The sequence below is a fragment of the Labeo rohita genome, chromosome 5 (genome assembly GCF_022985175.1).
Source record: "Labeo rohita strain BAU-BD-2019 chromosome 5, IGBB_LRoh.1.0, whole genome shotgun sequence".
Lineage (NCBI taxonomy): Eukaryota > Metazoa > Chordata > Actinopteri > Cypriniformes > Cyprinidae > Labeo > Labeo rohita.
In genome coordinates, this window is record NC_066873.1 from 2,172,612 (window position 1) to 2,186,604 (window position 13,993).

General features: G+C 37.7%; 1 protein-coding gene across 1 annotated transcript in view; it reads right to left on the reverse strand.

Annotated features, from left to right (window-relative positions):
- Positions 1-435: 435 nt before the first annotated feature.
- The window catches only part of kif1c (kinesin family member 1C), a 54,362-nt gene continuing 40,804 nt past the window's right edge, over positions 436-13,993 (reverse strand). Inside the window, exons 17-25 of the mRNA XM_051110310.1 lie at positions 13,566-13,645; positions 13,387-13,481; positions 11,966-12,049; positions 11,425-11,605; positions 11,034-11,106; positions 8,392-8,490; positions 5,509-5,679; positions 4,885-5,265; positions 436-2,751 (exon numbers count right to left, since the gene is read on the reverse strand). Coding sequence (XP_050966267.1) covers positions 1,876-2,751; positions 4,885-5,265; positions 5,509-5,679; positions 8,392-8,490; positions 11,034-11,106; positions 11,425-11,605; positions 11,966-12,049; positions 13,387-13,481; positions 13,566-13,645 — 2,040 coding nt within the window. The 3' untranslated portion in view covers positions 436-1,875. The remainder of the gene's footprint in view (positions 2,752-4,884; positions 5,266-5,508; positions 5,680-8,391; positions 8,491-11,033; positions 11,107-11,424; positions 11,606-11,965; positions 12,050-13,386; positions 13,482-13,565; positions 13,646-13,993) is intronic.

Genomic DNA, 13,993 nt, shown 5'->3' on the forward strand with positions numbered 1-13,993 from the left:
GCAGAATCATTCCATGTGTGAGAATGTTAGTATGCCTTCACACATGCTCATTTGTGTATGTCTGAATGTTGGGGAAGCAACTAGCTTGTCAAGCTATTTTAAATCAGTTTAAGTACAGGGTAAAAATAGTATGCCAAGCTACAAGCTACAACCAGAAGCCGCTACCTGCACTGAAATGAAGATTATTAGACTGCTATGGAAGCTTGTTTCAGCACGATAGATAGATCGACAGATAGATAGATTTAGTAATTTAGTTGCTCTTTAATGGTGTAGAGGGTAGAGAATACTTTAAGTTTTATGTTAGTATACTTGGTTGGGACAAATGCAAACTTTAAAGACGTTTTTTTTTTTTTTTTCCCCATATTATATTTCTGGTAATTATACAAAATACACAAATAATTTGCTTTTATTAAATAAATAAAACAACTGGGGTAGTTAAGGTAAAATTATTTATTTTTCCAATTGTAGATCAGTTGGGAACTTACAAGGGGTCAAAATGGGAATAACAGCCTGTCCTAACCAGATGCAACACAACAAGAATCCAGCAAAAAGTCATAATTGTCTAGAATTTCAGCGAAATGTGGCACAAAAAGACAAAAACTCAACAGCTGTCACCCATGATTTATTCTGCAATCAAAAACTGACCTCAGTCAGAGCAGAAACCATAATAAATGTAACATAGATGACAAAGAGGCTGTGAGGAACAGACATACAGTCTAAACATGCACTTAAAAAAGTTCTAAATCATGGCACTTTCAAAACGGTTGACATTCTGGAAAGATGCTTTGTCAGCTAAACTATTGGAATGCTGTTAAACAACAGTCGAACACGCTGTACTTCAGTCCCTCACTGCTTCATTGTCATTCCTGCCAAACATTAAATATGGTGCTGCTGTGACTGAGGTGCAGGATTTGGCTTGCGTCACGGAGCCCGTGCCATAAGGTCTGCTCCACTTTGCAGCTTATTCTGCCCAGAAATAATCATCAAACACCAAATGAAGGAAATGATGCATGGATGGATAGCAAATCAGATCATTTGACTTTTAGTATAAAGTTGTGTGAAGCAGGATTTGAACTCTGATTGATCTCTGTTACGTTGCCAACAGTCTCGTTCATTTATGTCGCTTTGCTGCTGCGAAACATTGTCAGTGTGATTGCATCTTAACATAGAAGAGAATCATTGTCTCCTTATGTTGTGCCCAAACAGGACACGGTAACACACACACACACACACAAAGAATTTGTCACCCTGATTGTTTGCACTTAACTGTTTTAGGATTATGTATCCCATGTCTTTTTTTTTATCGTCGAACAACACAATTGATGAAACACACGCCCCTTAGGATGCAAGAATAAAAGAACATGAATGACAAGATAAAAAAATGTCAGCTATAAAAATGGCATCCAAAGCAGATATGAGCCTGAGGGCTACTAAATCGAAGTTCTTTGGCTTTTCAGCAGGCACAATGTAAAATCATCAGAAATCCAGAAAACAGAAATCTCTAAATAGTTTCGTAGGCCATACACTTCTCAGGCCATAACGTTGACGCTGTGCGTTAAAAGGAGCTCAATTCTCTTGCAAATGCATACCCTTCCAATTTATAACCTATTTATATACACATCTGAATAACATATAGATACGTGCACACATAGAAACATCACTCCGTAGGTGCAGGTATGAAACTGCAATATTTACAGAAAAATTCAGGTGCATACAATATTTTCAAACAGGTGTTATTGCACTAAGGAGTTTGTCTTAAAAAACGCTCTCGGCATCTAAAACCCTTCCACAACAAACCAAAACAAGGTATATCTGAGAGTTTAAGGTTTTTAGAAACGCAGAGTGTTGTTGCTCCCATGGTCTCCACAGATGAGATCAGGTCTCCATGGGGGTGCTGCTGCAATCTGGGATGGATTGTGGATTGGTGTTGCCTTCAGACGCATGCTGGCTCATCTCTGGAGGGTTGTCCTGCTTTTGAGGGTGCTGGTAGTGTGAGTTGGGGTGTTTGTAGACACCTTGTCTGCTTTGGTTGTAGTTGTGCTGGAATCCGTCTCCAGTAGACTGGTCTGAGGCGAAATCGGGACTGTACCAGGTGTAGCGCGCTCTGCCCTGCTTGTGCTGCCCTTGGACCGAGTCCTTACGCTCGACATTTCCAGCCTGTTCGTTGGTTAAATACCCATCGAACGGATTCCGTCCCCTGTTCCTGGAGCGTTGCCTGTTTCCCCAGTTGCCGTAGCCTCTATTACCGTGATTGCGCCGCTGCTGGTGATGACTGTTTGGCCACTGGCCTTTGTTCGGTGAGGGAGATGATTGGAAAGTATGAACCGAATCAGTACCGGACTGAGCGGATGGATCATTTCCACTTTCGCCCCCTGACGATGGGCCCCAGATGAAGCTTCGATGCTGGGGGTTATTCTTAAAGGGGAACTGTAGCCTCCTCTCCTGTGGTGGTAAGAAGCGTCCGGTGCCTGGCAAGAAAGGCCCATTGGGGTTGCGAGGGGTCTGAGAATTGAATCGAGACGACGCCGAACTGAACGGGTTGTTCTGAGAGTGTCCCGAAGGAGCCGGCGGGTAGAGGGCGTTGTTTGGTTGATTGTTGGCTCCTTTGCGACGTTTCGGGTCGTGGTATTTCTCCGGGTACTGCCAGCGATGGCGACCCCGCCGGTACCCAGAATCCTCATCGCGTCTGTTGACTTGTACAGGTGAGTCATCACCTCTGGCCCCGTCCAACCCGAGGTCAGTTTCATCTCCCTGAAATATAAATTGCATTAAAATTTTTACACTGGCTTAAAAAGTGCACAAATCAATTTGTATTAAATATTTTGGTGGCACTTTAATTGGTAACACTTTATTTTAAGGTGTCCTTGTTACACACTCACTTACTATTATGATACCAATAAATTATGCATAATTACATGCAAGTAACCCTAAGTCAAACCCTAATCCTCCTAACCCTAACCATAAGTGACCCCGGACCACAAAACCAGTCTTAAGTAGCACAGGTATATTTGTAGCAATAGCCAAAAATACATTGTATGGGTCAAAATGATCAATTTTTCTTTTATGCCAAAAACCATTAGGATATTAAGTAAAGATCATGTTCCATGAAGATATTTTGTAAATTTCCTACCATAAATCAAAACTTAGTAATATGCAATGCTAAGAACTTTGAAAGTGATTTTCTCAATATTTCGATTTTCCTAACAAACCATACATTGGTGGAAAGCTTATTTATTCAGCTTACAGATGATATATGTCTCAATTTAAAAAAAATTACCTTTATGACTGGTTTTGTGGCCCATGGTCACATATAGTAGGTACAGTTAATTAACATTATTTAGTATTTAATTTATAATTACACTGTAACAAGGACACCTTAACATTTTAAGGTGACATTGTTACAATGTAATTACACAAATACTAATACGTCTTACTAAACACACTTCATGTATCATGGTGATACTACTGTAGTTTTCGATAATATTTTTAATATGATTTTATTTTTATATATTTTAATCTTTTATTTTAATTTTAGATAAAGTTTTAGTAATTTTGTCGTGCTTTCATTCTTTTCATTCTTTTATATTTTATTATGAACTTTCACTTTAATTTCTTTTAGTTACATAGTTTAAGTTCTTTTAGTACATCAAGTTAAACTAAATGAAGATGAGAAATGTTGCTTTGACATTTTTCAACATTTTATTTCAAGAAATATTTAATGGTTTTAGTTTCAGTTTACTATAATAATGGTGCTTATAGTTAGTTACTTGTAATTATGCATAATTCATTGTTATTACTATAAGTGACCCTGGACCATAAAACCAGTCTTAAGTAGCACAGGTATATTTGTAGCAATAGCCAACAATACATTGTATGGGTCAAAATGATCGATTTTATGCCAAAAATCATTAGGATATTGAGTAAAGATCATGTTCCATGAAGATATTTTGTACATTTCCTACCGTAAATATATCAAAACTTCATTTTTGATTAGTAATATGCATTGCTAAGAACTTTATTTGGACAACTTTAAAGGTGATTTTCTCAATATTTTGATTATGTTGCACCTTCAGATTCAAGATTTTTCAAGTTGTATCTCGGCCAAATATTGTCCTATTCTAAGAAACCACACATCAATCGAAAGCTTATTCATGTATAAATCTCAATTTCAATTGGCCCTTATGACGGGTTTTGTGGTTCAAGGTCACATATTAAGTACATGTAACAAGTAATTACACATTAAAATGAAGTGTACTTCAGTGCATTTTCAGAGTTTTGGGAAACTTTTACTTTGCCACATTCCAAAGCATAAAATCTTACATTTTACTTTTCAAAATCACAACCTGCTCTGAGCACATGATGTAATGGTTGTGAAAGACAGTGATTCAATCATCATCTTTTTCTGTGAAACTGTAAAATCGGTTCACAAATCACACTTTGCAAATCCAAACAACAAAAAGTAGTTTGAGTCAAACTGGCCAAGAACTAAGTGTAATATGATCTCCAGAGCCTGAGTGTGTGGAGAATTTGAAGATGAGTTATTTGTGCTCTTCACAGAATTCAAGTGCTTCATCAGCGAGTGAACGCATCTGCTTTAGTAAGAGCAGATGAATGGTCCGAGCGGCACGCTTTTAGCTTTTTGTTCCGCCTTTGCCGCATAAAAATTATACTGAACATTTATCAAACTCTTGGTATCGTTTATCGAGGAAATTCATGTCGCACGATAGTTATCGTTATCGATTTATCACCCAGCCCTACTTGGAAGTTGCATAAGGTGAGTCAATCTTGCCAGTGTTGATGGCAACTTGCATCATACTGTCAGTAAACAGACTGGGGAGAAGTGTGGGTACATTTCGTGTCGCTTTTTAGATATACAAGTGTTACCTCAACTTCGACTGGGAATATCTTTTCCATCTTCACCATGCGATCTCTCAGTGATCGGATCTCTTCATCCTTCATGTTATTTTGCAACTTGACTTCCTGCAGTATATCAGTCAGCTTGTCGATATGAGCTTTGAGCTCTCCCATATCTGTCTTTCCTCCTTCACCTCCTCCTCCTCCTCCAGCTGTCGTTGCTGTTCTTTCCTCTCTGTCTCCCTCCTCTTCTCCGATGCCCACCGTCTCACATACGTCCTTCGCCACACTTTTCCAGCTCTCTCTCTCCTGAGGGTCTTTTTGGCGGTATGTACGACAAAGCTCCTTCATCCTGACGATGGCCAAGGCCTCGATCTCTTGCCGCGTGTGCCTAAAGTCTCCAAGCGCCACCTTAAGAAGAGAAATACAAAGATATACTCTTGTTAACGTATAAACTACTGCGCATACAAGCTAGACGTTAATATATTGTATGATCAGTGATCAGCCAATCAAATTGCTTCTTGCCGATTTGAGAAAGCTCTTGTGTAATCTGCATTAGGCCGTCTACGGGCGGCCCATCTGAGGCCAAATCTACTCTGACATGAATTAAAACAGTGCCTGTATTGCCTATTTCAGATTTACTCTTGAACACACCTCATAGCAGATCTCTTTAACAGCCTGCGTGCGAAGCTCCTCCAAGCTGAGTCTGTGTTTGGACTCCTGAGTGGTGGGTATGCGGCGGCGCTGGGGGATCTGATACACACGCAGGGGCTCCCTCCTCTTCCCACTGCTGGGCAAACCACACTTCTTCACGATAGACTGCATCTGCAAACAATCAGAAGAACAGAAGACTTCCTGTCAGAGATTAACTGTTCAGAAACACCTGAAGTGAAACAGAATGGAACAGAACGCAGGTGTCTCAAAACTGAATTTTAAAACTGCACCTGAAAAGCACAAAACGCAGTGTATATATAGTTTAAATTACAGCAAGATGCAGTGAAACCATCAAAGACATCAGTCTAGAGTGCATGTCTACTAGTGGTCAACCGACATATTGCCAAGGGTGACATATTAGCTGATTATTGGCATTTTGCAATTATCAAGACTGGCTACTAATATTTCAGAAGCGGGACTTTTATTTTGACAGAGCTGAAAACACCAGCACCTGAGTGCACAGAGCTCTTTATTACATTACCGTCTTTGTTTATTAACCAGTTCTGACTAATAAATTATTACACAAAACTTTTAAAGTTACTAAAGGGTATATTAAAATATTATAGTGTTTGCTTTTCAGTTATTAGTAACAGAAAGGCAAACAGTCTCTGAATAGCTAATAAAAGTTGAATTTTAATAAGCTTGCAAATGTAAGATCTTCTGAAGTGTGCATTTGTACTTTGTAGACCACATAAAAACGAGTGTACTGAGTGTATAACGACTGGTCCATGCACACCGAATGCTTACAAAAGAGTGAGCAACAAACTTTCAATCCTTGATCTTAAACTATGCTGCTATGTCGTATTAATGACAATAATTTCATATTAATGTCATATTCACTGTGTGCTGTATGTAAAATGACCTCTGTCTTGTCTTCCCAGTGTCCACAATCTTACCAGAGTGCATTGTTGGTTACAGTGTTTACTACCTCTTTATTCTTATTTTTAACTATTTATTTATTTATGAAAAATACTATAATAGAATTAACGAATCAATAATCTCAGTTTTTTTTACAGATTTATTTGATCTTTTTTTTAATATATTTATTCTTTTTTAAATAAATGTAAATATTAAATATTAGTAAAAACTATGTCAAATAAATATGAATTCAATTCCAGTAATTGTTATGCATGTTTTTACGACCTAATTTAAATATTGTGATATCATAGGGATGTAACGATTCACTTGAGTCAGTACAATGTGTGATACTGATTTCATGATATGATTTTCTCAAAACTGTTTTTTTTTTTTTAACTAAACAAGATTTAAGACAAATTAAGAGAACAAGAGAAAATAATAGTTGAATTTCTAAAAATTACCTCATTCAAAAGTTTACATAAGCTTGATTCTCAATACCGTGTTGTTCCCTGAATGATCCACAGCTGTGTTTTTTTGTTTAGTGATAGTTGTTTGTGAGTCCCTGTTTGTCCTGAACAGTTAAACTGCTGCTGCTCTTCAAAAAATCCTTCAGGTCCCACAAATTCTTTGGTTTTTCAGCATTTTTGTATGTTTGAACCCTTTTACACTGAGGACAACTGAGGGACTCATATGCAATTATTACAGAAGGCTCAAATGCTCACTGATGCTCCAGAAGGAAAAATGATTCATTAAGAGCCGGGGGGTGAAAACATTTGAAGATCAGGGTAAATTTAACTTGTTTTGTCTTCCGGGAAACATGTAAGTATCCTCTGTAGCCTCTGAAAGGCAGTACTAAATAAAAAAATATGATATTTAGGCAAAATTACAAACATGTACACATCTTCATTCTGTTCAAAAGTTTTCACCCCCCCGGCTCTTAATGCATTGTTTTTCTTTCTGGAGCATCATTGAGTGTTTGAACCTTCTGTAATAGTTGCATATGAGTCCCTCAGTTGTCCTCAGTGTGAAAAGATGAATCTCAAAATCATAGAGTCATTGTTGGAAAGGATTCAAATTGTTTTAGTGGGACCTGAAGGATTTTTCTGAAGAACAGTGGGCAGTTTAACTGTTCAGGGACTGAACAACAACAATCATTAAACAAAAAACACAACAACTGTGGATTATTCAGGTAACAACACAGTATTAGGAATCAAGCATATGTAAACTTTTAAACAGGGTAATTTTTATAAATTCAACTATTATTTTCTCTTGTGGATTATATGTAAAAATCTTTTAAGTGAAATATCTTATTCAGGTCAGTACTAAATAAACAATAACATGTATTTTGTATGATCCCTCTTATTTTCGTGAAATAATTAACGGTTTAATGTATCTGAAAGGGGGATGCAAACTTTTGATCTCAACTGTAGACTGTATAATTTTGAAATATGAAGTAAAACAGAACGGTCTGACTTCAGCTTTGTAAAACTATACTACATAAGTCATATCTGAATGAAACACAAACAGCAGATGAGCTGAATGTGACGCAAATTCACTCTCTGACAGAAGGTGATGCTTATGGAACAGCAGCGATACAGTGTTTCCTGATTTACTTTAATATGCATTTTACAGCAGCAAGATGAAAAGAAAACACCATTTAAACTTTTCTAAAGACAGTCAGTTCCCCACAGAGATACATCCATATAAACCCCCAACCCAAATTGCATTGCGATTCATTTAACATCTCAACCAACTATCGTTACATATCGTTAACCCCTCTAATCACTGGCTTTACAGTGGTCACCCTGCTAAAAAAATCCATATCAGTTGACCATGAATGTCACATTAGCAAAACTTCAGTGAAAAAGGCCCAAATCAAGTAAATAAGCGCAAGTCAAAGGAGTTTGGTATAAAATGTATTGGTGTTACGGTGATGTGATGTGTGTGTGTGTGTGTGTGTCTGACCTTGTTGGCTGGTAATTTCTCTCGGAGAGAAGAGATGAGTCTCCAGCTCTCCTCACAGGACCGCTTATCTGAGTCATCACCGCTGTCTGAGTCTGCATACTGCACACAGAGAGACAGAAACACACATTAGCTCGCTTCTAAAACCCAGTGAGCTGCCTCTGCTGTAGCTTCTATGGCAACGACGTCCTGACTGTCATGGGAGCTCTTAGCGACTCATTTGGAGCGCTCTACATAGGCAGCAATCTGCAAACCACACAAAAGCACTCCTCGCACAAAACACACGGGAGACTCAACTCACAATAGAGTCGGATGTTTGCGTGATGCCAAGCTACGTCCCGGAATTCAGACACTCTGAATTCTGCAGTATTGCAAAACATTTACATTAAAACAAAGAAAAGGTATAATGAACCATTCTATTTAGGAAACAAATTAAATGCACAAGTTTTTTGACACCAAGAATGTGAACTGCTTTTCTGCAAATTACATTTTTTTGCCGCAGGGTTTTCATCCATTTTGACTAATTAATTTCCATGACTCTTCCAGTCATTCATCATTTCTGCATGAGAATTTGTATGTCAGGCACCAAAGCTTAGAATTAGGAGTTTTAAACAATTATAATTATGTACAAACAGCCAAAGTTTGGAATGAGGCTCAATGCAGGATTCATTTGGAGGTTTTTCCATGACCATGGTTAGCCCTGTTTCTTCTAGAAAAACAACACAGCCTTTGTGACATCAAATCATCCTGCATAACAGAGATTATGATGTTTTTATATACATAAACATACATGTACAGTCGCACACCCCTAATCTGGCTGCATTCAGGGGTTAAGAACATTGATGGAATGAGCAAAACAATGGACCCCATTCATGCACACTGCCTACATATTTCCACTAAAATCACAGTGCTACGTGAGCTTCCGCTGTAGTGTTTTCCCAATGAAAACTGTGGGAGTAGCAAACCCTTCCTGTCCTATTTCTAATAACTGTCAATCACAAACAATCACATTATAACATAGAGCACTATTAACTTAAGTGAACATACTTTTTTATATTAAACCATAACATTTTAATAACGAGTTTCAGTAGCTTTAAAGATCTTCTGCGCGAAGGTGAATCAAGATTTCATTTCATCTTAAATTTTCTCACAATTTCCATAGTGATCTGCAGCAGAAGCTGTGGTGGCCACAGATGCCGATTGAGGAAGCAGCTGTAAACTGAATGATTGAACAACAATCTAATTTAATCTGATTCTTTCAGTTATATTTTTTATTTCTAGCTTTAAATAAATAAGAAAATACATGAATAAATAAGAAGCATCTGTGCCTTTGGGATGCATTTTGTCAGCTGCCTTACCTTTAACTGACTGGATACCAGATACCAGACCCCTGCCCACCTTGATCTTTGTAAACAAGAATGATTATAAGTGGTGATTCGTCAGAGAAAAACAGGCTGTGGTGTTCCCTTTTGCCATAAATTTAGGCAAATGTGAACACCCATAACGGGCTCGATCTAACTGCCCGTAGGTGAGGATCCAATAATGTAGAGGCATGAAAAGACTTTAGCTGACAGATAAACCTGGATATCTGAGCGTACACAGGTAACAGAGAAAGTGTACGTATCACTCATTTACATTATAACAAAAGAAAGCTGGTTGAAAATCAGTGAACTCATCCTGAAGACAGCCCAACAAAAATTGTGGATAAATTTAAACTGGTAAATATCACTACTTCATATTTTGACTGTGCACGCAAGCTATCCATTTAAATGAATGCTTGTTACATTAGATACATCTGAAAGTTTACGTTTCTTATTCAGGTATTAAAGTAAAAAAACAAATGCTCATATCTATTCTGTTTTGCCTCATCTGCCAGAGAAAACATCTGGCTTTTTTGATGCCTATTTGATCATTTGTTTTCTCTTATTTCCTGATGAGATAATTGAGTCATGGCTTAACACTTAATGGTTATTAACAGGTAAATAAAGTTTTCTGTAATCACAGGACACAGCATAGTTTAGGAAACAAAATGGGTAGTAACAGCATTTTGCGTTGGCACAATAATCAGTTTGGTAACACTTTATAATAACTTTCATTAATGAATCATCAACGAAGATTACATAATACTTAACAGATCATTAGTTAATATATAATCACACAGCTAGAAATATGAGATTATGTGCTTGCTAATGTTTACTAATAAACTTATTAAACATTACCTAATGATTAACTGATCATTAATGTAAATTAAAATGCTTACAAATGTCATCAAACTTCCACATGATTCATATGATCATGCACTTGAAAATTTACAAATAACTGATAGTAACATTAGTTAATGCTTACAAATGTCATTAAACTGTTCATTAAAGGCGCAATAAATGATTTCTGAGAAACGCTGCTGAAGGTGGTTCAGACCAAAACACACCTGTAGCCAATCAGCAGTAAGGGGTGTGTCCACTCATGATGGGGGAGGGGCCTGAGTTGCATAGCACAATTATGAATTTGGGTGCGGAGCAATCGAGACAGGTGTGAGGTTTTTTTTTTTTTTTTTGGGTAGGGGTGTGTTTGTTTTGGTGATTTCAAATATCAGTAGCGTTTTGCAGAAATCGCTTACTGCACCTTTAAACAGTGTCTTTTCTTACCAGTCTCTGCTGTTCCAGGATCTGGTCGGCCTCCTCCTTCTCTTTGCGGTACTGATTCTCCAGATCTTGCAGTCTGAGAGAGATGGTTCAAAGAAAAACAACATATTAGCAAGGGGAGGAAAAAGCAGTTTTTACAAGATTTCTTGCTGGTCCAAGCACGTCTAGAAGGCTGATCAGATGAACTACCAACTGGTTTTGCCGAGACTGACCTGTAGACCATCGTAGGCAATCTAGTCTCGGCTAAAGGATCACTTTGGACCAGCAACAAACCAGCAACCTCGTTCCAAAAACCAGCGTTTCAATATTCAGGCACATTTTCACATTCATTTGTACACTACAACCTAAACATAGACCCATACACACAGCAGGATTTGTTAAAATGAGTTTTCACCTCTTCTCCATCTCCTGCTTTATGTCGATGCCTTGTTTCTCCAGCAGTTCTTCCTGTGCGTAGCTCCAGTCCACCGGCTCCCCCTGCTGCTCTTGTGTGGCACTGCGCTCTCTCTCCAAGCGGGCCTGCTCAGGGTGGTTAAACCTGAACACGTGGTTCTTCCCCATCACTATACGGTTACCTACACAAGCACAGGACAAAGGAGAATGTATGTTTACAAGCACTAGTATGTTTGTGTTGGAGGATAAGATGATACTAAGGATATGTTCAGAATTGTGCAACACAGAACTGTGCTTTGCATGAACACTTCCTGTATTAATAGAAAATCCAAACGTCTTTTAAACAAAACTGGATTCAAAAATGCACAATAACTGCAGTTATTTCAGACTAAATGCATCTGACATGTACTGCTGCATGTGAAGTCCTGCATAACAATTTATTTAAAATAATAGTAGGCATGTACATTAGTAAACAATACACTAGCTTTCCATTTTAAACCATGGAATTAAAAACAATTAAAAATTGAACTGAAAAAAGTCACCTTGCTTGAGTACAACACCATCAGTGATTCGTTTTCCATTGACGTACGTTTCTGCTCCAACTAACGGCTCCAAAGTCACCACCACTGCACACACACAAACAGATGAGAGATATTTGGTTGTGATTATATGAACGTTATATGAAAAACATTCTCATGTACAGAATATAATTTGTTGATGTAGCAAAATACCCTGCCTTTTAAATCTGATCACATTCTATGTGACCTTGGACCACAAAACCTGTCATACAAGTTTATACATCATCTAAAAGATAAAAAAAAACAAGCTTTCCACTGATGTATGGTTTTTGTCTATGATGCATTTTTGCTATTCGCAATTCAGAGGAGAGATCACACTCACGCGGAGGAGCGACAGAGCGTGCAATATGAAAGCCCTGTCAAACTGTAATGACAGAGGACAGAACTAAACAATCAAACGTCTGCATACACATTTAGGCCTGTGGTTGTGATTTTAAGCAAATTTTATTTAACACAAACTTAATGTCAGAATCAGCACAACCTGTGATTTTTATAAAATGCAATCTTTACTGTTGATAACTTCAGGACATGTTTGATAAAATGTTGAAATCACAGTAATCCATGTTAGAGACGTGTGTGCGCTCCAAAACGGACAAGCAAATTACACTTTTGGCTTCGAGTGTGCGTCCAAAAGATCAAACACACGCACAAACACACACACACGTCAAAGTTTTTATATATAGCCTTTTATATATAGCCTATATAAACCTAAAACAAAAAGTATCATAAGAATACCGTTAAAGTACCAGGTCGATAAGCAGTATCGGTAAGAGTAGTAACACCGTTAAAACCTTAACAATACCCATCCCCAGACCCATACAATGTATTGTTGGCTATTGCTACAAATATACTCGTGCTACTTACGACTGCTTTTGTGGTCCAGGGTCACATAGAACTACAGGTCTACTTACTGTATATGATTTTATTGATTATATGATTTTTTTTTTTAAATTTATTATATGACGTTTGACATACAAACTTAGGTTGAAATTTGGTGTCAGTACGATTATGTTTTAACGTTTTTGAAATAACTCTCTCATGCTGGCCAAAGCTACGTTTATTTGAGCAAAAATACAGTAATAGTACAGTTTGAAATGACTGTTTTCTATATATGTTAATGTGTAATTTATTTCTTTGATGCGCAGCATCATTAGTGTCACATGATCCTTCAGAAATCATTCTAATATGCTGATTTGCTGATATTTCTGATTATTATCAATGATGAAAACAGTGGAGCTGCTTTACATTTTTGAGGAAACCTTGATAATTTGTTTTCAGGATTCTTTGATGCTACTCAAAAGAAAAGAAATCTTTTGTAACATTCCCTTTACTGTCACATTTGCGTGAAACTGTGAATGTAACGAATGTGAGGCGATCACTCTCACCCTCGTTATTCTCATTGACTTCACTGCAGAAGACGCAATGCAGCTCCTTTATAAACTGACCGGTAAGACGAATATCCACATCTTCCTGACCAACCCTGCAACACATAAACACAGGCATGAGACACACAGAACAGTATGTAAACAGAAACTGACCACTCTTTCAACAACTCACTGCTCACCTGGTGACTCCATCTTTAATATAATAGATCAGACACTCTGACATCAGAGGATCCTCGTTCAGGTTCACCAGGTGCGGCGTCTGAGAGAAAAAAAACACATGCTTAAACACGCGGAAGCATTTTGGACCAAAGAGGACTCATGAAGTGCTGGGATAGCGGGTATGGGGCTATTCACACAGAATGTGTTTTTGCTTTGAAAAATGTGAGACGTGGATGGAGGAATTGGGAAACAATGAAAGGTCTTGAGATGTTTATGGCTATGGGTTTTAGAATGGCACAACATGTACAAGATGCTGCAAAAGACAAGAATGCAATGGTCAAACACAACTATCTAACACATTTACATAAAAAGACAATGGAAAAGTAGTACAGTGGAAGGAAAAAAATACATTCTGTGTAGAGTATGGTGCGGTCACAGGGAAATTTTA